We start from the raw sequence: 22,072 nt of genomic DNA, 5'->3' as shown, positions 1-22,072 counted from the left end.
AAGAATATTTTAAAATGGAAGAGAACAAGATTGTTTTTTATAAAACTTTTATTTTAAATAATCCTTTTATTATGGACAGCCCAGATGGTACTAAAATAGAGTTGCCTGAATGATTCTGTTTTGATCCCCTTATTTAATTTAAAGTTTTTTTTTTTTTTTTTTTTTTTTCCTCCTTCTCACTTATCTTCTTATCCCTGTGTACACATGTAATCGTGTAATAAATCACTGTGAACTGTAATATGTAATGTATGTATATGACCTGTTGTATGTCATGATGATTTAAAATGTGTGTATATATATATGTATTTTTTAATAAAAAAAAAAAAAAAAAAAAAAAAAAAAGAAAAAGTTCAACTGCTGTTTGCAGTAGTCAGATTCTGGTTACTCTGTAAAGCTAAGCAGGCCCAAGTCTGCTCTGTGCATGGATGGGAGACCCTTTGTTGAAAACTAGCTTCCTGCGGGAGATAGTTTTAGTCCAGCCAGCAGGGGTTGCTCATTCCCTGACATGTACTTTAGGTTCCAAAAGTCTAAATATACAAAAATGACTTCTGCGGTGTAAGGCTTTTGATGAAGCATTAAACCGCCCCATGTAAAAATGAGTGTCCTTCGGATGAGGCATTAAAAAGGCCTCCTGACTTTCTGTGGACATTAATTCCCTACCTTTATGATGATTTTCACCTCAATTATGGAGGTGGTAGCGCAATCTGCCGGCCTTATAGAGCCTGTCAGGATGCGCTACCTTTGTGAAAAAAATAGCCTGGCCAGCAGGGGTGCTTTTTCTCTGTCATGTACCTATGGGATCGAAAGCCATAATACAATGAGGCAGATTCTGGGACTTGAAAAGGAGCAAATGTTTTTATAAACCTTAATCCGGCCCTTGTAAAAAGAAACATCTTTAGGATGAGGCATTAAACAGGCCTCCTGACTTTCTGTGGTCATTAATTCCCTACCTTTATGATGAATTTCACCTCACTTATGGAGGTGGTAGCGCAATCTGCCGGCCTTATAGAGCCTGTCAGGATGTGCTACCTTTGTGAAAAACTAGTCTGGCCAGCAGGGGGGGCTCTTTCCCTGATATGTACTTATGGGTAAAAAAGTCCTAATACAACGAGGCAGATTCCAGGCCGTGAAAAGGAGCAAATGTTTGATGAAACCTTAATCCGGCAGCTGTAAAAGGAGCGTCCTTCGCTTGAGGCATTAAACTGGCCTCCTGGCTTTCTGTGGTCATTAATTCCCTACCTTAATGATGAATTTGACCTCATGTATGTAGGTGGTAGCACATTCCGCTGGCCTAATTGAACCTGTCAGAATGCGCTACCCCTCTATCAGAGCAGTTTCTTCAACCAAGAAGAGCAAATTCAACTGTTGTTTGCAGTAGTCAGATTCTGGTTACTCAGTAAAGCTAAGCAGGCCCAAGCTTGCTTTGTACATGGATGGGAGACCCTTTGTGGAAAACTAGCTTCCTGCGAGAGACAGTTTTAGTCCAGCCAGCAGGGGTAGCTCATTCCCTGACATGTACTTTAGGTTCCAAAAGTCCAAATATACAAAAATGACCTCTGCGGTGTAAGGCTTTTGATGAAGCATTACACCACCCCATGTAAAAATGAGTTTCCTTTGGATGAGGCATTAAACAGGCCTCCTGACTTTCTGTGGTCATTAATTCCCTACCTTTATGATGAATTTCACCTCACTTATGGAGGTGGTAGCGCAATCTGCCGGCCTTATAGAGCCTGTCAGGATGTGCTACCTTTGTGAAAAAATAGTCTGGCCAGCAGGGGGGGCTCTTTCTCTGTCATGTACCTATGGGATCGAAAGCCATAATACAATGAGGCAGATTCTGGGCCTTGAAAAGGAGCAAATGTTTTTATGAAACCTTAATCCGGCCCTTGTAAAAAGAAACATCTTTAGGATGAGGCATTAAACAGGCCTCCTGACTTTCTGTGGTCATTAATTCCCTACCTTTATGATGAATTTCACCTCACTTATGGAGGTGGTAGCGCAATCTGCCGGCCTTATAGAGCCTGTCAGGATGCGCTACCTTTGTGAAAAAATAGTCTGGCCAGAAGGGGGTGCTCTTTCTCTGTCATGTACCTATGGGATCAAAAGCCCTAATACAACGAGGCAGATTCTGGGCCTTGAAAAGGAGCAAATGTTTTTTATGAAACCTTAATCCGACCCTTGTAAAAAGAAACATCTTTCGGATGAGGCATTAAACAGGCCTCCTGACTTTCAGTGGTCATGAATTCCCTACCTTTATGATGAATTTGACCTTTTTTATGGAGGTGGTAGCACATTCCGCTGGCCTGATTGAACCTGTCAGGATGTGCTACCCCTCTATCAGAGCAGTTTCTTCAGCCAAGAAGAAAAAGTTCAACTGCTGTTTGCAGTAGTCAGATTCTGGTTACTCTGTAAAGCTAAGCAGGCCCAAGTCTGCTCTGTGCATGGATGGGAGACCCTTTGTTGAAAACTAGCTTCCTGCGGGAGATAGTTTTAGTCCAGCCAGCAGGGGTTGCTCATTCCCTGACATGTACTTTAGGTTCCAAAAGTCTAAATATACAAAAATGACTTCTGCGGTGTAAGGCTTTTGATGAAGCATTAAACCGCCCCATGTAAAAATGAGTGTCCTTCGGATGAGGCATTAAAAAGGCCTCCTGACTTTCTGTGGACATTAATTCCCTACCTTTATGATGATTTTCACCTCAATTATGGAGGTGGTAGCGCAATCTGCCGGCCTTATAGAGCCTGTCAGGATGCGCTACCTTTGTGAAAAAAATAGCCTGGCCAGCAGGGGTGCTTTTTCTCTGTCATGTACCTATGGGATCGAAAGCCATAATACAATGAGGCAGATTCTGGGACTTGAAAAGGAGCAAATGTTTTTATAAACCTTAATCCGGCCCTTGTAAAAAGAAACATCTTTAGGATGAGGCATTAAACAGGCCTCCTGACTTTCTGTGGTCATTAATTCCCTACCTTTATGATGAATTTCACCTCACTTATGGAGGTGGTAGCGCAATCTGCCGGCCTTATAGAGCCTGTCAGGATGTGCTACCTTTGTGAAAAACTAGTCTGGCCAGCAGGGGGGGCTCTTTCCCTGATATGTACTTATGGGTAAAAAAGTCCTAATACAACGAGGCAGATTCCAGGCCGTGAAAAGGAGCAAATGTTTGATGAAACCTTAATCCGGCAGCTGTAAAAGGAGCGTCCTTCGCTTGAGGCATTAAACTGGCCTCCTGGCTTTCTGTGGTCATTAATTCCCTACCTTAATGATGAATTTGACCTCATGTATGTAGGTGGTAGCACATTCCGCTGGCCTAATTGAACCTGTCAGAATGCGCTACCCCTCTATCAGAGCAGTTTCTTCAAACAAGAAGAGCAAATTCAACTGTTGTTTGCAGTAGTCAGATTCTGGTTACTCAGTAAAGCTAAGCAGGCCCAAGCCTGCTTTGTACATGGATGGGAGACCCTTTGTGTAAAACTAGCTTCCTGCGAGAGACAGTTTTAGTCCAGCCAGCAGGGGTAGCTCATTCCCTGACATGTACTTTAGGTTCCAAAAGTCCAAATATACAAAAATGACCTCTGCGGTGTAAGGCTTTTGATGAAGCATTACACCACCCCATGTAAAAATGAGTTTCCTTTGGATGAGGCATTAAACAGGCCTCCTGACTTTCTGTGGTCATTAATTCCCTACCTTTATGATGAATTTCACCTCACTTATGGAGGTGGTAGCGCAATCTGCCGGCCTTATAGAGCCTGTCAGGATGTGCTACCTTTGTGAAAAAATAGTCTGGCCAGCAGGGGGGGCTCTTTCTCTGTCATGTACCTATGGGATCGAAAGCCATAATACAATGAGGCAGATTCTGGGCCTTGAAAAGGAGCAAATGTTTTTATGAAACCTTAATCCGGCCCTTGTAAAAAGAAACATCTTTAGGATGAGGCATTAAACAGGCCTCCTGACTTTCTGTGGTCATTAATTCCCTACCTTTATGATGAATTTCACCTCACTTATGGAGGTGGTAGCGCAATCTGCCGGCCTTATAGAGCCTGTCAGGATGCGCTACCTTTGTGAAAAAATAGTCTGGCCAGAAGGGGGTGCTCTTTCTCTGTCATGTACCTATGGGATCAAAAGCCCTAATACAACGAGGCAGATTCTGGGCCTTGAAAAGGAGCAAATGTTTTTTATGAAACCTTAATCCGACCCTTGTAAAAAGAAACATCTTTCGGATGAGGCATTAAACAGGCCTCCTGACTTTCAGTGGTCATGAATTCCCTACCTTTATGATGAATTTGACCTTTTTTATGGAGGTGGTAGCACATTCCGCTGGCTTGATTGAACCTGTCAGGATGTGCTACCCCTCTATCAGAGCAGTTTCTTCAGCCACAAAGAAAAAGTTCAACTGCTGTTTACAGTAGTCAGATTCTGGTTACTCTGTAAAGCTAAGCAGGCCCAAGTCTGCTCTGTGCATGGATGGGAGACCCTTTGTTGAAAACTAGCTTCCTGCGGGCGATAGTTTTAGTCCAGCCAGCAGGGGTTGCTCATTCCCTGACATGTACTTTAGGTTCCAAAAGTCCAAATATACAAAAATGACTTCTGCGGTGTAAGGCTTTTGATGAAGCATTAAACCGCCCCATGTAAAAATGAGTGTCCTTCGGATGAGGCATTAAAACGGCCTCCTGACTTTCTGTGGACATTAATTCCCTACCTTTATGATGATTTTCACCTCAATTATGGAGGTGGTAGCGCAATCTGCCGGCCTTATAGAGCCTGTCAGGATGCGCTACCTTTGTGAAAAAATAGTCTGGCCAGCAGGGGGTGCTCTTTCTCTGTCATGTACCTATGGGATCGAAAGCCATAATACAATGAGGCAGATTCTGGGCCTTGAAAAGGAGCAAATGTTTTTATGAAACCTTAATTCCGCCCTTGTAAAAAGAAACATCTTTAGGATGAGGCATTAAACAGGCCTCCTGACTTTCTGTGGTCATTAATTCCCTACCTTTATGATGAATTTGACCTTTTTATGGAGGTGGTAGCACATTCCGCTGGCCTGATTGAACCTGTCAGGATGTGCTACCCCTCTATCAGAGCAGTTTCTTCAGCCAAAAAGGAAACGTTCAACTGCTGTTTGCAGTAGTCAGATTCTGGTTACTCTGTAAAGCTAAGCAGGCCCAAGTCTGCTCTGTGCATGGATGGGAGACCCTTTGTTGAAAACTAGCTTCCTGCGGGAGATAGTTTTAGTCCAGCCAGCAGGGGTTGCTCATTCCCTGACATGTACTTTAGGTTCCAAAAGTCCAAATATACAAAAATGACTTCTGCGGTGTAAGGCTTTTGATGAAGCATTAAACCGCCCCATGTAAAAATGAGTGTCCTTCGGATGAGGCATTAAAAAGGCGTCCTGACTTTCTGTGGACATTAATTCCCTACCTTTATGATGATTTTCACCTCAATTATGGAGGTGGTAGCGCAATCTGCCGGCCTTATAGAGCCTGTCAGGATGCGCTACCTTTGTGAAAAAATAGTCTGGCCAGCAGGGGGTGCTCTTTCTCTGTCATGTACCTATGGGATCGAAAGCCATAATACAATGAGGCAGATTCTGGGCCTTGAAAAGGAGCAAATGTTTTTATAAACCTTAATCCGGCCCTTGTAAAAAGAAACATCTTTAGGATGAGGCATTAAACAGGCCTCCTGACTTTCTGTGGTCATTAATTCCCTACCTTTATGATGAATTTCACCTCACTTATGGAGGTGGTAGCGCAATCTGCCGGCCTTATAGAGCCTGTCAGGATGTGCTACCTTTGTGAAAAAATAGTCTGGCCAGCAGGGGGGGCTCTTTCCCTGATATGTACTTATGGGTAAAAAAGTCCTAATACAACGAGGCAGATTCCAGGCCGTGAAAAGGAGCAAATGTTTGATGAAACCTTAATCCGGCAGCTGTAAAAGCAGCGTCCTTCGCTTGAGGCATTAAACTGGCCTCCTGGCTTTCTGTTGTCATTAATTCCCTACCTTAATGATGAATTTGACCTCATGTATGTAGGTGGTAGCACATTCCGCTGGCCTAATTGAACCTGTCAGGATGCGCTACCCCTCTATCAGAGCAGTTTCTTCAACCAAGAGGAGCAAATTCAACTGTTGTTTGCAGTAGTCAGATTCTGGTTACTCAGTAAAGCTAAGCAGGCCCAAGCCTGCTTTGTACATGGATGGGAGACCCTTTGTGGAAAACTAGCTTCCTGCGAGAGACAGTTTTAGTCCAGCCAGCAGGGGTAGCTCATTCCCTGACATGTACTTTAGGTTCCAAAAGTCCAAATATACAAAAATGACTTCTGCGGTGTAAGGCTTTTGATGAAGCATTACACCACCCCATGTAAAAATGAGTTTCCTTTGGATGAGGCATTAAACAGGCCTCCTGACTTTCTGTGGTCATTAATTCCCTACCTTTATGATGAATTTCACCTCACTTATGGAGGTGGTAGCGCAATCTGCCGGCCTTATAGAGCCTGTCAGGATGTGCTACCTTTGTGAAAAATTAGTCTGGCCAGCAGGGGGGGGCTCTTTCTCTGTCATGTACCTATGGGATCGAAAGCCATAATACAATGAGGCAGATTCTGGGCCTTGAAAAGGAGCAAATGTTTTTATGAAACCTTAATCCGGGCCTTGTAAAAAGAAACATCTTTAGGATGAGGCATTAAACAGGCCTCCTGACTTTCTGTGGTCATTAATTCCCTACCTTTATGATGAATTTCACCTCACTTATGGAGGTGGTAGCGCAATCTGCCGGCCTTATAGAGCCTGTCAGGATGTGCTACCCCTCTATCAGAGCAGTTTCTTCAACCAAAAAGAACAAATTCAACTGTTGTTTGCAGTAGTCAGATTCTGGTTACTCAATAAAGCTAAGCAGGCCCAAACCTGCTCTGTACATGGATGAGAGACCCTTTGTGGAAACTAGCTTCCTGTGACAGACAGTTTTAGTCCAGCCAGCAGGGGTTGCTCATTCCCTGACATGTACTTTAGGTTCCAAAAGTCCAAATATACAAAAATGACTTCTGCGGTGTAAGGCTTTTGATGAAGCATTAAACCGCCCCATGTAAAAATGAGTGTCCTTCGGATGAGGAATTAAACAGGCCTCCTGACTTTCTGTGGACATTAATTCCCTACCTTTATGATGAATTTCACCTCACTTATGGAGGTGGTAGCGCAATCTGCCGGCCTTATAGAGCCTGTCGGGATGCGCTACCTTTGTGAAAATATAGTCTGGCCAGAAGGGGGTGCTCTTTCTCTGTCATGTACCTATGGGATCAAAAGCCCTAATACAACGAGGCAGATTCTGGGCCTTGAAAAGGAGCAAATGTTTTTTATGAAACCTTAATCCGGCCCTTGTAAAAAGAAACATCTTTCGGATGAGGCATTAAACAGGCCTCCTGACTTTCTGTGGTCATGAATTCCCTACCTTTATGATGAATTTGACCTTTTTTATGGAGGTGGTAGCACATTCCGCTGGCCTGATTGAACCTGTCAGGATGTGCTACCCCTCTATCAGAGCAGTTTCTTCAGCCACGAAGAAAAAGTTCAACTGCTGTTTGCAGTAGTCAGATTCTGGTTACTCTGTAAAGCTAAGCAGGCCCAAGTCTGCTCTGTGCATGGATGGGAGACCCTTTGTTGAAAACCAGCTTCCTGCGGGCGATAGTTTTAGTCCAGCCAGCAGGGGTTGCTCATTCCCTGACATGTACTTTAGGTTCCAAAAGTCCAAATATACAAAAATGACTTCTGCGGTGTAAGGCTTTTGATGAAGCATTAAACCGCCCCATGTAAAAATGAGTGTCCTTCGGATGAGGCATTAAAAAGGCCTCCTGACTTTCTGTGGACATTAATTCCCTACCTTTATGATGATTTTCACCTCAATTATGGAGGTGGTAGCGCAATCTGCCGGCCTTATAGAGCCTGTCAGGATGCGCTACCTTTGTGAAAAAATAGTCTGGCCAGCAGGGGGTGCTCTTTCTCTGTCATGTACCTATGGGATCGAAAGCCATAATACAATGAGGCAGATTCTGGGCCTTGAAAAGGAGCAAATGTTTTTATGAAACCTTAATTCCGCCCTTGTAAAAAGAAACATCTTTAGGATGAGGCATTAAACAGGCCTCCTGACTTTCTGTGGTCATTAATTCCCTACCTTTATGATGAATCTGACCTTTTTTATGGAGGTGGTAGCACATTCCGCTGGCCTGATTGAACCTGTCAGGATGTGCTACCCCTCTATCAGAGCAGTTTCTTCAGCCAAGAAGAAAAAGTTCAACTGCTGTTTGCAGTAGTCAGATTCTGGTTACTCTGTAAAGCTAAGCAGGCCCAAGTCTGCTCTGTGCATAGATGGGAGACCCTTTGTTGAAAACTACCTTCCTGCGGGAGACAGTTTTAGTCCAGCCAGCAGGGGTTGCTCATTCCCTGACATGTACTTTAGGTTCCAAAAGTCCAAATATACAAAAATGACTTCTGCGGTGTAAGGCTTTTGATGAAGCATTAAACCGCCCCATGTAAAAATGAGTGTCCTTCGGATGAGGCATTAAACAGGCCTCCTGACTTTCTGTGGACATTAATTCCCTACCTTTATGATGAATTTCACCTCACTTATGGAGGTGGTAGCGCAATCTGCCGGCCTTATAACAGCCTATTGTGTATAATTTCGATGGAGGCAGTCATAGAGGAAGAATATCAACAGCCTAAACTTGTTTGTGCAGATGAAATTTAAACAAAGCATAATCAAATTAACCAAAAAAAACTATTAAGTAAGCGATTAATAGATATGAATAGTGGGTTTGCACATGCATTATGACATGGTAAGTTACTCGCATGTAAACAACAGCATGGATTGCACGTTAACGTACTACTGAATACGTTGTTCTGCTAATTTATGCCGTCTAAACCACAGAACAAATGTGTGGAAACTGCAAAATCATATTGAGAAGGCCTAGTAAGCAGGAAAGAGCGCAGTATTTTGACAAACTAACATTAATAGGTGGTAAAGATACATACAAGCAGTATTAATTAAGATATTAGTCTAATATTTTACCTACCTGACCGGAAATAAGCACAAACATGAATGTTGCCAAGATTCTTGCCCTGGAAATCCTGGTTCAGTTTGGCCAAACACTCTTCTCCTTGATTTGTTCTAACTTATGGCAGTCTATAGTACTCCAAATGTCTTCCCCGTTCAGACGGATTAGTACAAAAATTGAAAATTTTTAGCACCAATAATCAGCAAAATATGTGAGATTCGGTCGGTTGAGTGCCGCCAATCTGGCCGATTGATGACGCGCCATGAAAACACTCTATAATGCTGGGATATTCCTCTTGCAGAGACACAGACACAATGACTTAATATAGGGGTTATTTTATTTTGTTTATTATAAAATACAAAAGTTTTCACATATTACATAAACATATGGACCAAAGACTCCTTCAGAACCCAGAGTGTTCTTGTCCACAGTATACACCAGATATACATCACCTGCTGTTTAAATGTGAAGTGTTTGCCCTTTAACTTCTCATTTCTTACTTATTAAATGAGCTTTAAAGACGTCACTAGAATCAACTTAGCTAAAATTTCCAAGAAGTTTCAGTAAAACGTGATCCTTAAATGTCACTGCTTGCCAGTTTTTAACTTTGGTGTCCATGCATTATATAATACAGTTAATTCAAGTGTTTATAAACTACACAATGTCAGCAACACAATGTCAATGCACTAATGGTCCTCTTCTGGGCTTTAAGAGGTCGTCATTAATCACCGTGGGGTCCGAACACCAGAGTCAGCGTTCAAAGGCATGACTCTGAAAACACACGACCCAGACCCGCTTGGACGTGAAATGGCAAAAGCTGCCTTGGAGACACATACAGTACAACAGTTACAAGCCTTAAAACATTCAATGATAAGGTGCTTTTAATTTCAAACCGGTGCCTACGTGTGCGTGTGTGGTTTATGACAGTGTTTTTCGACACTCAAACAGCAGCGGATAAATCTGCTCCACTGCAGATGCCACGGTCTGCACATTTGGTCCTAAAGAGAGAGAGAAAAATGGTAATTAATAATAAGATCTAACATTAGTTCAGCTTTTCATTATACAAGAAAGCAGGTTCTAAACAGTGGGTTTGACTTATTATTAATGGGTATATAGAATTGAAGTCAAAATCTTGCAAATGTTATTTTACCAAAATAAGAGGGATCATACAAAATGCGTGTTCTTTTTTTATTTAGTACTGACCTAAATAAGAAAAACACAGCTGTGTTTTTTGTGTGTTTAGTGATAGTTGTTCATGAGTCCCTTGTTTGGTTTTTCAGCATTTGTGTATTTGAACTCTTTCTAACAACTGTATGATTTTGAGATCCATCTTTTCACACGAAGGACAACTGGGGGACTCATATGCAACTATTACAGAAGGTTCAAACGCTCACTCATGCTTTATAAGGAAAAACAGTTGATTTTTCTTATTTTGACTAATATATATTTTTTATAATTTAGTTCTATCCTTCAGAAGCTACAGAAGATACTTACATGTTTCCCAGAGAACAAAATAAATTAAATTTACCAATCTTCAAAGTTTTCACTCCTTAATGCATCGTTTTTCCTTCTGAAGCATCAGCGAGCGATTGAACCTTCTGTAATAGTTGCATATGAGTCCCTCAGTTGTCCTCAGTGTGAAAAGATGAATCTCAACATCATACAGTCATTGTTGGAAAGAGTTCACATACACAAAAATGGTGAAAAACCAAAGAATTTGTGCGACCTGAAGCACTTTTCTGAAGAACAGTGGGCAGTTTAACTTTTCAGGACAAACAAGGACTCATGTGGACTATGTCTTTTATGTGAAATATCTTCTTCAGGTCAGTACTAAATGATAAATGCATTTTAAAATAACATGCATTTTCTATGATCCCTCTTATTTTGGTAAAATAATTAACATTTTGCAGACTCTGCAATGTGTATGCAAACTTTTGACCTCTACTATATGTGTGAAAATGTTTTCATCCAGAAATCATGAAAGGATTCTTAAATAGGTCTGCACTTAAATATAAATACAATATTGATCCAACTTATGCAAAAATGTTAATAAAAATACATTTTTTATATTATATTATTAGGTCAAAGATTCAACAATATTCATCTGAAAACATATAATGTAATATTTTCTGCACATATAAGAACACTAAGACAATTATTAGCATCAATGATGAATACAAACATTGAAATCTTAAACAAATAAAAAGTCTCCAGAGCCTCATTGTTATGAAGGTAAAACAGTAGCAAAACTTGAGAGCTTGTTAATTTGAATATGAGAACTTGTCATATCCATATTTGTATTTGTAAGTTGAAATTTGAACTCACAGCTCTGATGTGAAAAGCTGAATCTGTCAATTTGCACACACTGACAATGATCAAAACACCCGTGTTTTAAATTTGAAGTTGCATATTAATAACTACAAATGTGTAAAATGACATCCACATAAACAAAATGACAGACACAAAGTGTGTACGACACATTTGCTTTCTCACTTTACTGTACAAGCTCAAATCAGCACTTACAACCTCTCACATCTGGCAACTTCAAATCCTAGCGCTTTGACTTTTGCTACTCTTTTTGCGATATTCCTGTAGCAAAACTCATTCGTGCACTTGTAAATGCAGAGGTGAGAGAGCAGATCCGGGGGCGGGGCTAGGGTGGGAATGAAGTCATTTTATTGGTCGATGCCTGACCAATGAATATCGCTGTACCAGAGTTGCCATATAACTCTGTTGTTTTTATTATTTTATATAATATATATAAATTTAAACTTCTTTATTGGGTTAAATTCCTTATTTGTTTTTCTTTATTAATATTCACTTGTGCTTATATGAATAGCATAAAATAACATGGGATGTCATTAATGAACATTTTTAAATGCAACAATTTAAAAAAAATGTATAAAAATCGAGTGCTTGATAATGCCTAAAAGTACATTAAAAAGCAAAATCTAAAAAAATAAGCAGTTATGACCGGCAATACTGTTTTGTGCATCTAAAGCTAAAGAATTTATTAAAAAGTAGTGGTGGGCCGTTATCGGTGTTAACGTGCTGCGTTAACGTGAGACTCTTATCGGGCGATAAAAAAAATATCGCCGTTAATCTATTCTCAAATTTGGGTTGGGAGCCTCGTCTAAACTACGCAAGCTATGATGACTTTCACCTTGATAGTTTAACGCGGATGTATACCAAAGACTATAGAATATGGTCGCGCGTTTACGTCTCCTCCGCCAAAACACAGACGGGATCGCGTCGTCCTCCATTCACAAAAACCGAATCTACTATAGCGCGAAATGCCACGTAAATTCGTCGTTTTTTGGTTTCATAAATCAAATGTTGGTCTGTCACTTAATTCAAATCGCGTTATGGACTAGTGTCTGTGAAAACTGAAATGCAAAAAGACCGTATTAATATGAATCCGATATGTTCCGTTTGCCTAGCTGTATGTATGAATGGCGGAGACGCGCTTTTACTACACGCATACTGAAACACACGTGACGCTCCCGGTAATTTTTGGCATTTGCATCTCACATGAACAGATAAACGCAATCTCCAAAACTGCTGTGAGTGTCACTTTTACCGTTTCATTTGAGAAAACTCGCATCATATCATACTGTATACACAGAAACTTCACGGCAACCTGTCAAAATAAAAGTACGGTGTAACATGTAACCCCCCCCCCCCCTCCCCAAAGGTGGAAACGTAGGGGAAACACTGGCTACCCTAGATATATATACGTAGATGTATATTTTTTATCACACTGTACAACAATAATACTGTTTCTTTATTACAGTAAGGGCTAAATTTAGGGTTGGGTAGGTGTAGACGTTAAAAAAAAAAAAAAAACAATCTAATAGGTAGAAAAAATAATTTCATTGTTAGTTAGTTAGTAAACACAAGTACATCTTATTGAACATAATTTATTTTCATCAACAAATTATCATAGAACAGCTTTATGAGCAGTTTGTGATGCAGTTTGTAAACAGGAGATGAGCCCCTGGTCTAATGCGCCACCTGGCTTGAGAAACCCATTCTCAAAGACTTACTTTTAGTCATTATTTGGGTAGCACACATATTCTGAATGCCTTCAGCAGAATTCAAATTAGCCATTTTAATCTAGATTAATCTAGATTAATTCCAAGATTTAATCTAGATTAATCTAGATTAAAAAAAATAATCTATGCCCACCCCTATTAAAAAGCCATATAGGGCATCTAGTGATTAAACCATGACATTACATTTGAATATTATCTTTCTAGCCATGCCTCTAATTTGCCACTTTGCGCTGGAATAATAGGCATATTAAAAAAGGTTACATTTTAAATGACCATCATAATTATTGCGCATATTATTTAGTACCAAAATCAATGCACATTGTGTTAATAATTACTAGAAATTGCTGCAAATACAGCGAAACTCCAGTGTGTCCTAATTAATCCCATTCAAATATATTCACAGCACGGAGTTTTTGGAACTATTGAGAGCTCCATGAACCACGTGAGCGCGTGGCGGCGAGATCAAAGCATGTGGGTAGTCTGTTTCTCGGCGGTTCTGGTACAGCGATATTACTCTGCAATATGCTGTAGGATATACTTATAAAATATGTTGCATTATTTGTTTAGGAGATTATAACTGAATGACAAGATGAATGCAGTTGAAAGTCCCCTAAAAGCTAAGGATATTCAATGAAATTTGTTTCCAGTGTTTTACTTATTACTGATACATATGCATTAAAAAATGTTTCTTTTTTTTTCTTTTTTTTTTTTTGGAGTGCAAAAACATACATGGTAAATGCAGAAACAGAAACAACAACAACAGAAACAATACCAACAAAACAAAACAAAAACAAACAAAAAACTATACTAACAAAAAAAACAACAACAATGATAATAAATGAAAAATGAGAACAAGACAATCTGAATAATAATAATGTATAAGTAGTAGTAGCAGTATGGGTAGTATTAGCATGTTCAAAAATAATAGAAATGGCCATAAATCGGAGTAACAACTATAACTCCAAAGGTAGTGATGATACGGTTAATATTTTGTGATAACAGTAACAGTAATATCAATAATAACAGTAATCATAATAATAATAATAATAACAACAATAATCCCAAGGATGGTGATTACAGTATGATGTTGTGATGATGGTAACAGTAATATCAATAATTATAATAATAATAAAATAAATAAATAAATAAATAAATAATAATAATAATAATAATAATAGTAGTATTAATAACAATAGTAAAGTTTGAGTTGTAACAATGATATTTTGTGACGATGTTTTGTGATGAAGGCAACAGTACTATTACTATTAATAATAATAATAATAATAATAATGATGATAATAATAATGATATAATCACAATAGTAGTTATCTAAATACATGTATGCAGGGAAATATACTAATGAACCATACCCAACACATACCACACCTATCCTAGCTTCTGTGTCAGTGTGCATGTTTTTTTTTTCCTCCTTCCTCCTCTCCATTCAAGGCAACATTGTAGACATCATATGATGTATGTAAGTTTGAACTCAAGTGGTGCATTAAAAGAAGAGTGCGGTGCATGCATTAAAATCAATATGTGGTGCATTAAAAACATGAGTGGTATTTGTTGGGTGCAGTTTTAATTTATTTATATTTATAAATTTTTAATTATGTATATTTAATGATGTAATCTTCAGTAAACTGGTACCGTCCATACAAAACATCATCCCATCAATTTATTACTTTTCAATGTTTCTCTGATATAGTGATACAATAAATGAAAACAACAACAACAACAATAATAATAATAATAATATTAATATTAATAATAATAATGAAAACACTCATGTTACTAATACCTTATATAAATATGAATAATATTTTGTGAATACTTAAAGATAAGTGTGTCAGATTTGTAAGAGTTGACTGAGGTCTGATGTTGGATGTTGCGATTCTGATGTATATGGAGATGAAAAATATTCTAGGGAGATGTATTCTGTAAGCAAATTTTTCCAGTGTGTTATGTGAATGGTGTTTCGGGATTTCCAGTACAAGAAGATAGTTTTCTTGGCAATGGCTAGAGCTATGAGGAGTATCCTTTTGTTTGTTATTTCCTGATTAAGTGTTGATAGATCGCCCAGTAGACAGAGTGAAGGGGATAATGGGATGTGACAGAAAAAAAATGTTTCTTACTGCACTGCAATTCGCGATGGCTAGCGATATTCACTGGTCATGCATCAACCAATAAAATGACTTCATTCCCACCCTAGCCCCGCCCCCGGATCTGCGCTCTCACCTCTGTATTTACAAGTGCACGAGTGAGTTTTGCTACAGGAATATCGCAAAAAAGAGTAGCAAAAGTCAAAGCGCTAGGATTTGAAGTTGCCAGATGTGAGAGGTTGTAAGTGCTGATCTGAGGTTGTACAGTAAAGTGAGAAAGCAAATGTGTCGTACACACTTGTGTCTGTCATTTTGTTTATGTGGATGTCATTTTACACATTTGTAGTTATTAATTTGCAACTTCAAATTTAAAACACAGGTGTTTTGATCATTGTCAGTGTGTGCAAATTGACAGATTCAGCTTTTCATATCAGAGCTGTAAATTCAAATTACAACTTACAAATACAAATATTGATATGACAAGTTCTCATATTCAAATCAACAAGCTCTAGAGTTTTGCTACTGTTTTACCTTCATACATAGTAGCTTCCTGCATAATATTTGCTTATTTCCAGACTTTCATGATCTACACAGCTTGAGTTCTGTGGGCTGCCTTTAATATAATTTGGCTAAATAATCCAGGAATAATTCTTTAAAGTATGTGACAAATGCTGTAATCTGCATGAGCTCCATGGAGGCAAGCACTGAAGTCTTGGTAATTTAAAACCATTTAAGTAACATAACTTTGAAGTCATGTCTATTGGTAATTTTCATTGAAATTCATTCAATATTATGAATTGGCTTTGTTGCACTAAAAGGTTCTTCAATGATCCAGATCTTTGAAGTAAAGACAAAACAATCCCTGATTATAGTACTGAAAATGATACTGAGCGCATGCCGTGTAGTTGTTTTACCTGTAACAGTGATATTGCCTGTGGAAAACACCTGCACTGTACTCCTGAGGTTTTTAATTCTGTATGATGCAGCAGGATGAATCTCGGGTTCATAGCTAAAAATACACACAGAAACAAATACAGTGATGAGACCTGCAATCCAGCTGTAGGAGAACATGTTTCACATACACCATTTCACCACTAGAGAGCACTGTTCCCCCTTTTTTTTGGTTCTTTTGGAGCTGGCGTTAACATACATCTCTGGCGATCTGATCACAAGTGGTCAGGCGAGACACATTACTGTTCACAGCTGGTATTAACATGCATCTCAAATGTGCCTCCTGTGACCACTTGTGACTGGATTTCATTGACGGGAAGGTCTCTGATTTCATCACTACATCAGTCACACTGTTTAAACCTGTATTTAGCACTGACCAGTTGTCAGATTTGGTGCAAAACGGATGTTAATATCAAATGTAAACGAGCATGAGCACAAATTGTACATTTACAAAGCCAGTCCAACATTGTGTCTTTACTGCTTTCGTTATTACTAGCCATCCACAATACAAATACACTTACTATTAAAGGGATAGTTCACCCAAAAATGAAAATTCTGTCACTAATTACTCACCCTCATGTCTTTCCAAACCTGTAAGACCTTTGTTCATCTTCACAAATTGAGATTTTTTTTTTTTATGAAATCTGAGAGCTTTCTGACCCTGCATAGACAGCAACGCAACTACCACGTTCAAGGCCCAGAAAGGTAGTAAGGATATCGTTAAAATAGTCCACATGACATCAGTGGTTAAACCGCAATGTTATGAAGCTACAAGAATACATTTTGCGTGCAAAGAAAAAAAAAAACTACTTTATATAACAATTGCTTTTAATGTGTCAGTCTTCGCCACACATCAGCTGCACCACATGCATGTGTTGTGGTAAAATGCATGCTGAAGACTGACACGAAAGAAATTGTTAAATTAAGTCATTATTTTTGTCTACGCAGGGTCAGAAAGCTCTCGGATTTCATCAAAAATATCTTAATTTGTGTTCTGAAGATGAACAAAGGTCTTAAGGGTTTTGAACGACATGAGAATGAGTAATTAATGACAGAATTTTCATTTTGGGTAAACTACTCCTTTATAATGCATGGGTATAATGAAATTTCTGTGTATGAAATATAATGTCTTACCTGGCAATAGGCCGGTTATTCTTAGTGAACTCAATGAGACGGATTTGAAAAGGCAAAGAGCACACCGCCAACACATTGACAACCTTAAAGTCCGAGAACCTCACCTGCAGATGAGACAATAACATTTAAACATAATTCAGACATTCTACAAAGCTCTTTATACTAGCAATTAATCAATTTAAACACCCTGAATCCAATCTTCTGCAGGCAACGGGCCAACCGTCGAGCACCTAGTTTGGCTTCCTCCTCGCTAAACAAAAATAAACATGCATGAAATTAAAAAATAAAGACAGAACTTTAGAATACATTTGCAATTTTAGAAGCAGTCTTGGCTTATTTAGTATTCTGAGAATTGAAAAGTAGATTTTAGTAAGACCTTGTTGCTCCAGTGCAAATAATTTTCCCTGATGACCATATAGAGGCAGTGATACGTGGTTTCCGCAGCTTCATCAGGACTTTCTGGAAAAACATCCACAGAACAAAGCAACAACATGTGTTAATAATTGACCATATACTGATTAATACTGCTGATGCTGATGATTTCAGGCAAAAGGTGAAAACATGATGGCACTTTCCATGAATTTTGCTCATGTTAGTGTCCCAGGAACAAAATGTTTTGTTCTTAAAAAAAAAAAAAAAAAAAACACTGAATATGTTAAACGATTATGTAACAGAACTGACAACTGACAAAGTTGCTAGTCTTCAAAAAATAACTTCTTTCCAGTGAATCATCTCATTCGGTTTCTCAAATAGGTCAGCCACATTATTAAACTTAAAGTGACAGTTTACTAAAAAATGAAAATTCTGTAATGAATTACTCACCCTCATGTTGTTTCAAACCTGTAAGACCTTCGCTCATTTTCTGCACACAAATCTCTCGGATTTCATCAAAAATATCTTTATTTGTGTTCCAAAGATGAAAGAAGGTCTTACAGGTTTGGAACGACATGGTGAGTAATTAATGACTGATTTTTCATTTTTGGATGAACTATCCCTTTACAGGGTTCCCACGGGGTCTTAAAAAGTCTAAAATTTAAAAATCTAAATTTTAGGCCTTAAAAAGTCTTAAATTCGCTGTTCTAGGTCTTAAATAATTTTACACAGGTCTTATTTTTCCGATGTCCATGTAACGCTACCTCTAAAGCTCATTTAAATTATCTTTTTGTTGTTTCCGTGGTGTTGTAGTTCTTTATTTCACTATTCCAAATATAATTTGCTGTATTTAAACTACAAATGAGACCAACATGCAATAGCCAATCAGCTTTCTGTTATTGGCGCGAGTCTCTCTCGGATTGTACCGCAGAAGTAAAATGGATTTAACTTTTTAGCTATGGGAAAGTGCAAGTTTAGCGATACTTAGCTTGAAAAAAACTGAATATAGGGCTTGGCTAAGGCCAGTTGCTAACAACTGTAGATTTTTTTTTCTCCCTCTGTGGAAGTTACTGCGTCTTCAGACAGAGTCGCAGTAGCAGAATACAGGTCAAACTACCTTTTTCTGTATGTAATGTTCTCAATAATAATAATAAATATAGGTCGAGCTAGCTGACCGCCAGCCTTCGAGATACTTTTAAAATGTTTTTTTTTTTTAATTGCCGGACCGAACAAACAGCCTGATTAAAACTCAAGTGACAAAAATAACCAGCGAAGCATCGAAAGGCAAAAAAGATTCCTATTTTAATACAATGTAAACAGAAATTGATAATGGATAGTGTATTTCTGGTCTTTTGTGACATACTTTCAAACAAATTAATGTAACAGCACTCTAAAGAAACACGCTGACGTAAAAATTTAAAATGTATAGTTTATTTATAACATGATATAGTTCAGTAATATACCAAGTGAGCTTTTTGCTGAAAATTCTCACAATTGCCAATGTTACATTGACTTTAGCTCAATAAACAAGTAGTTAGTCAAGTAGTTACTTACATATTAGACAAAATATTTTCACTGTTTTGTTCTGTTTCACCAACGAAAATAGTTCCAAACAAGGATCGCAGCAGAAGCATTCTCCTAGCAATGTTTTGCTATGATTCAGCTTTTTGCTCGAATCAGTTGAAATAACTCGCTCATGAAGTGACTTACCGCCACCTGCTGGTAGTTTATTTCTAGTGGTACTTTTATGGAGATATTTTGTGTGGAATAGTATCTGCTGATATGAAAAGTTCACTGTATATCGTAGTAATAAATTTAATTTATGACAGCCATGAAATTTTGCTTACTTTTTACATGAAACACATTAAATATTACATGTATGCATGTAATATAATATCTATTTCCATTACAGGTTTAGGTCTTAAATTTCATATAAGGTGGTATTAAAAAGGTCTTAAAAAGTCTTAAATTTCACTTGTTCATATCTGCAAGAACCCTGCTTTAACCATTTAAGAATGTTACCTATTGTAATAAAAATGCTCAAACAAACAGTTACTTCTACTTAAAGGTTGTATCAGCGATTTCTAGCCTGAAACATAAAGTGTCAAATTCAGCTGAGCTTTCTTCATGATCCGCTCGCTGCCTGCCCCATAAATTGTCTGTGAAAAAAACGCGTCTCTCTGGTCAGCCTAGGGTCTGAGATATGCCAAAAAAACAATCGGCACTACCAACCTTTCCACAGATAAACAAACAGTGTTCCAACCAATCAGCGTCAGGGGTTTGGTGTTGTGGACTTTCGCTCCGCCTCCCTCACATCCCTGCACCAGTAGGAAAGTCCACAACGCCAAACCCCTGACGCTGATTGGATGGAACACTGTTTGTTTATCTGTGGAAAGGTTGGTAGTGCCGATTGTTTTTTTGGCATATCTCGGACCCTAGGCTGACCAGAGAGACGCGGTTTTTTCACAGACAATTTATGGAGCAGGCAGCGAGCGGATCGTGAAGAAAGGTCAGCTGAAATTGACACTTTATGTTTTAGGCTAGAAATCGCTGATACAACCTTTAAGGCTTATCAAACTTACTCCCACTTCAGGCTTGTAGATGACATTAGTCCCCTCTAGGCCGATGGTACGCAGGTTTAGATGGCACCTGGTTCTGAAGACAGATACAACATTGGTAACAATGATATCAAGCGCCACATCATTACTGGGTTCCATGGAGCCTCTGTAGATGTTTTGTTAAGCTTGACAACCCCTTTACAGATGCATGTCACGTTAGAAAACCTGCAAAACACATAAACAAGAATTTTAGAATCTATAGGTACTGGGTGGTTTTACATTACATCTCAATGTTAGCTAAAGCTGTCCTAAATGACTGGTAACCAAGTGTGTCTAGGTTTGATACCCACAATAGGTAAGGTAAGACCATTGTGCCCCAAACAAAACCACTTAACCCCAGCTTTTACATGGGGAATGATCCCTGTAATAAAAGCACTTTGGATAAAAGCATCTGTTAAAATGACTACTTATGTCACCAAAACCAGTCGTAAGTAGCACGGGTATATTTGTAGCAATAGTCAACAATACTTTGTGTGGATCAAAATTATTGATTTTTCTTTATATACCAAAAATCATTAGGATATTAAGTAAGGATCATGTTCCATTAACATATTTGGTAAATTTCCTATCAAAAATAAATGTTTGATTAGTAATATGCATTGCTAAGAACTTCATTTGGACAACTTTAAAAGTCATTTTCTCACTATTTATATTTTTTTGAACCCTCAGATTCCAGATTTTTAAATAGTTGTATCTCAGCAAAATATTGTCCTATCCTAACAAACCATACATCAGTGGAAATTATTATTCAGCTTTCAGATGATGTATAAATCTCAGTTTAAAAAATGTACCCATATGACCGGTTTTGTGGTCCAGGGTCACAACTGTACTAAAGTGAAAAAGCATGCTACTTTAGCTGCAGAGATACATACTTGAAAAATACCAAAGCATCCACAAAGCACTAGCACAGAGTTTAAGAAGAACAAATGTCAAAACAGTACGCTTGCAGGATGTTGTAACACCTACATCCTGGTATTTTTGCAGCAACTTCTAACAGATTAATTTATATTTCTTTGTAAAATGTTGTATCTTATCACAAATTACTCATTCAACAAACACGTTTATCCAAGGCAACACAGGCAATTCATCTGCAGGAAACAATAACATTAAACGTGCATGCTAAGTTAGCTATTTCAGCTTAAACGCTAAAGAGAGATGAGCTATTAGAAATAAATGTTAATATGCATGCAAAGGCGGCCATGAATTAGTTTAAACATAACTAAATGGATAGCAAACACACTGAGCTAATAAACTTTCACTTACTTGACTGATATGGGGCGTCAAACGGTGCGTCCGAAAGAATCTTACTATAAAATGTGCTGAGGCGATGTTAAAACGACTGTTTAAATGTTTTAAAATCTTTATGAATAAAATTAACGGTCGGAAGAGCACCAAAAGTAAACAAAAGCGTCAACACACAAACAACAGACAACCGGCGATTGTTGTCAAGGATGCATCAGTTCCTGCGTGAGATGAGAAACTGCCCGTTCAAACATACTACAGCGCCTCCACACGGACTGGAGAAGAACAGTGACCAAGTTATACTGTAAAGATAAAATTTTCCTTCATAGACGGCAGACTTCTAGTGCTATCTTTTGGTACAAGAAACATTAATCTGTACCAATAACAATAGTGTCAACTTGTGGAAGCTACTAAATCATATAGAGAAGGAAAGTGTGCAATTGATTGACAAACTAAAGTTAATAAAAAAAGATATGTATGAGCAGTATTAATTAAGATATTAGCCTAATATTTCACCTACCTGACCGGAAATGATAAGAACAAACACAAATGTTGTCAA

General features: G+C 38.3%; 1 protein-coding gene across 2 annotated transcripts; it reads right to left on the bottom strand.

Annotated features, from left to right (window-relative positions):
- Window positions 1-9,358: 9,358 nt before the first annotated feature.
- tbpl1 (TBP-like 1) lies at window positions 9,359-21,729 on the bottom strand. 2 transcript variants are annotated; one of them, XM_073823588.1, is made up of 8 exons: window positions 21,535-21,729; window positions 20,236-20,436; window positions 17,658-17,740; window positions 17,468-17,531; window positions 17,282-17,385; window positions 16,111-16,205; window positions 9,943-10,037; window positions 9,359-9,860 (listed from the first exon to the last, which is right to left on the bottom strand). In XM_073823588.1, the coding sequence occupies exons 2-7, from the start codon at window positions 20,368-20,370 to the stop codon at window positions 9,958-9,960; spliced, it is 561 nt and encodes a 186-aa protein (XP_073679689.1). In that variant the 5' UTR covers window positions 20,371-20,436; window positions 21,535-21,729; the 3' UTR covers window positions 9,359-9,860; window positions 9,943-9,957. The 2 variants fall into 2 exon arrangements, with proteins under 2 accessions (XP_073679689.1, XP_073679688.1); XM_073823587.1 differs by having other exon boundaries at window positions 9,359-10,037.
- Window positions 21,730-22,072: the final 343 nt, after the last annotated feature.

Source organism: Garra rufa, chromosome 18, assembly GCF_049309525.1.
Source record: "Garra rufa chromosome 18, GarRuf1.0, whole genome shotgun sequence".
NCBI lineage: Eukaryota > Metazoa > Chordata > Actinopteri > Cypriniformes > Cyprinidae > Garra > Garra rufa.
This window is presented reverse-complemented; position numbering and strand designations above follow the sequence as displayed.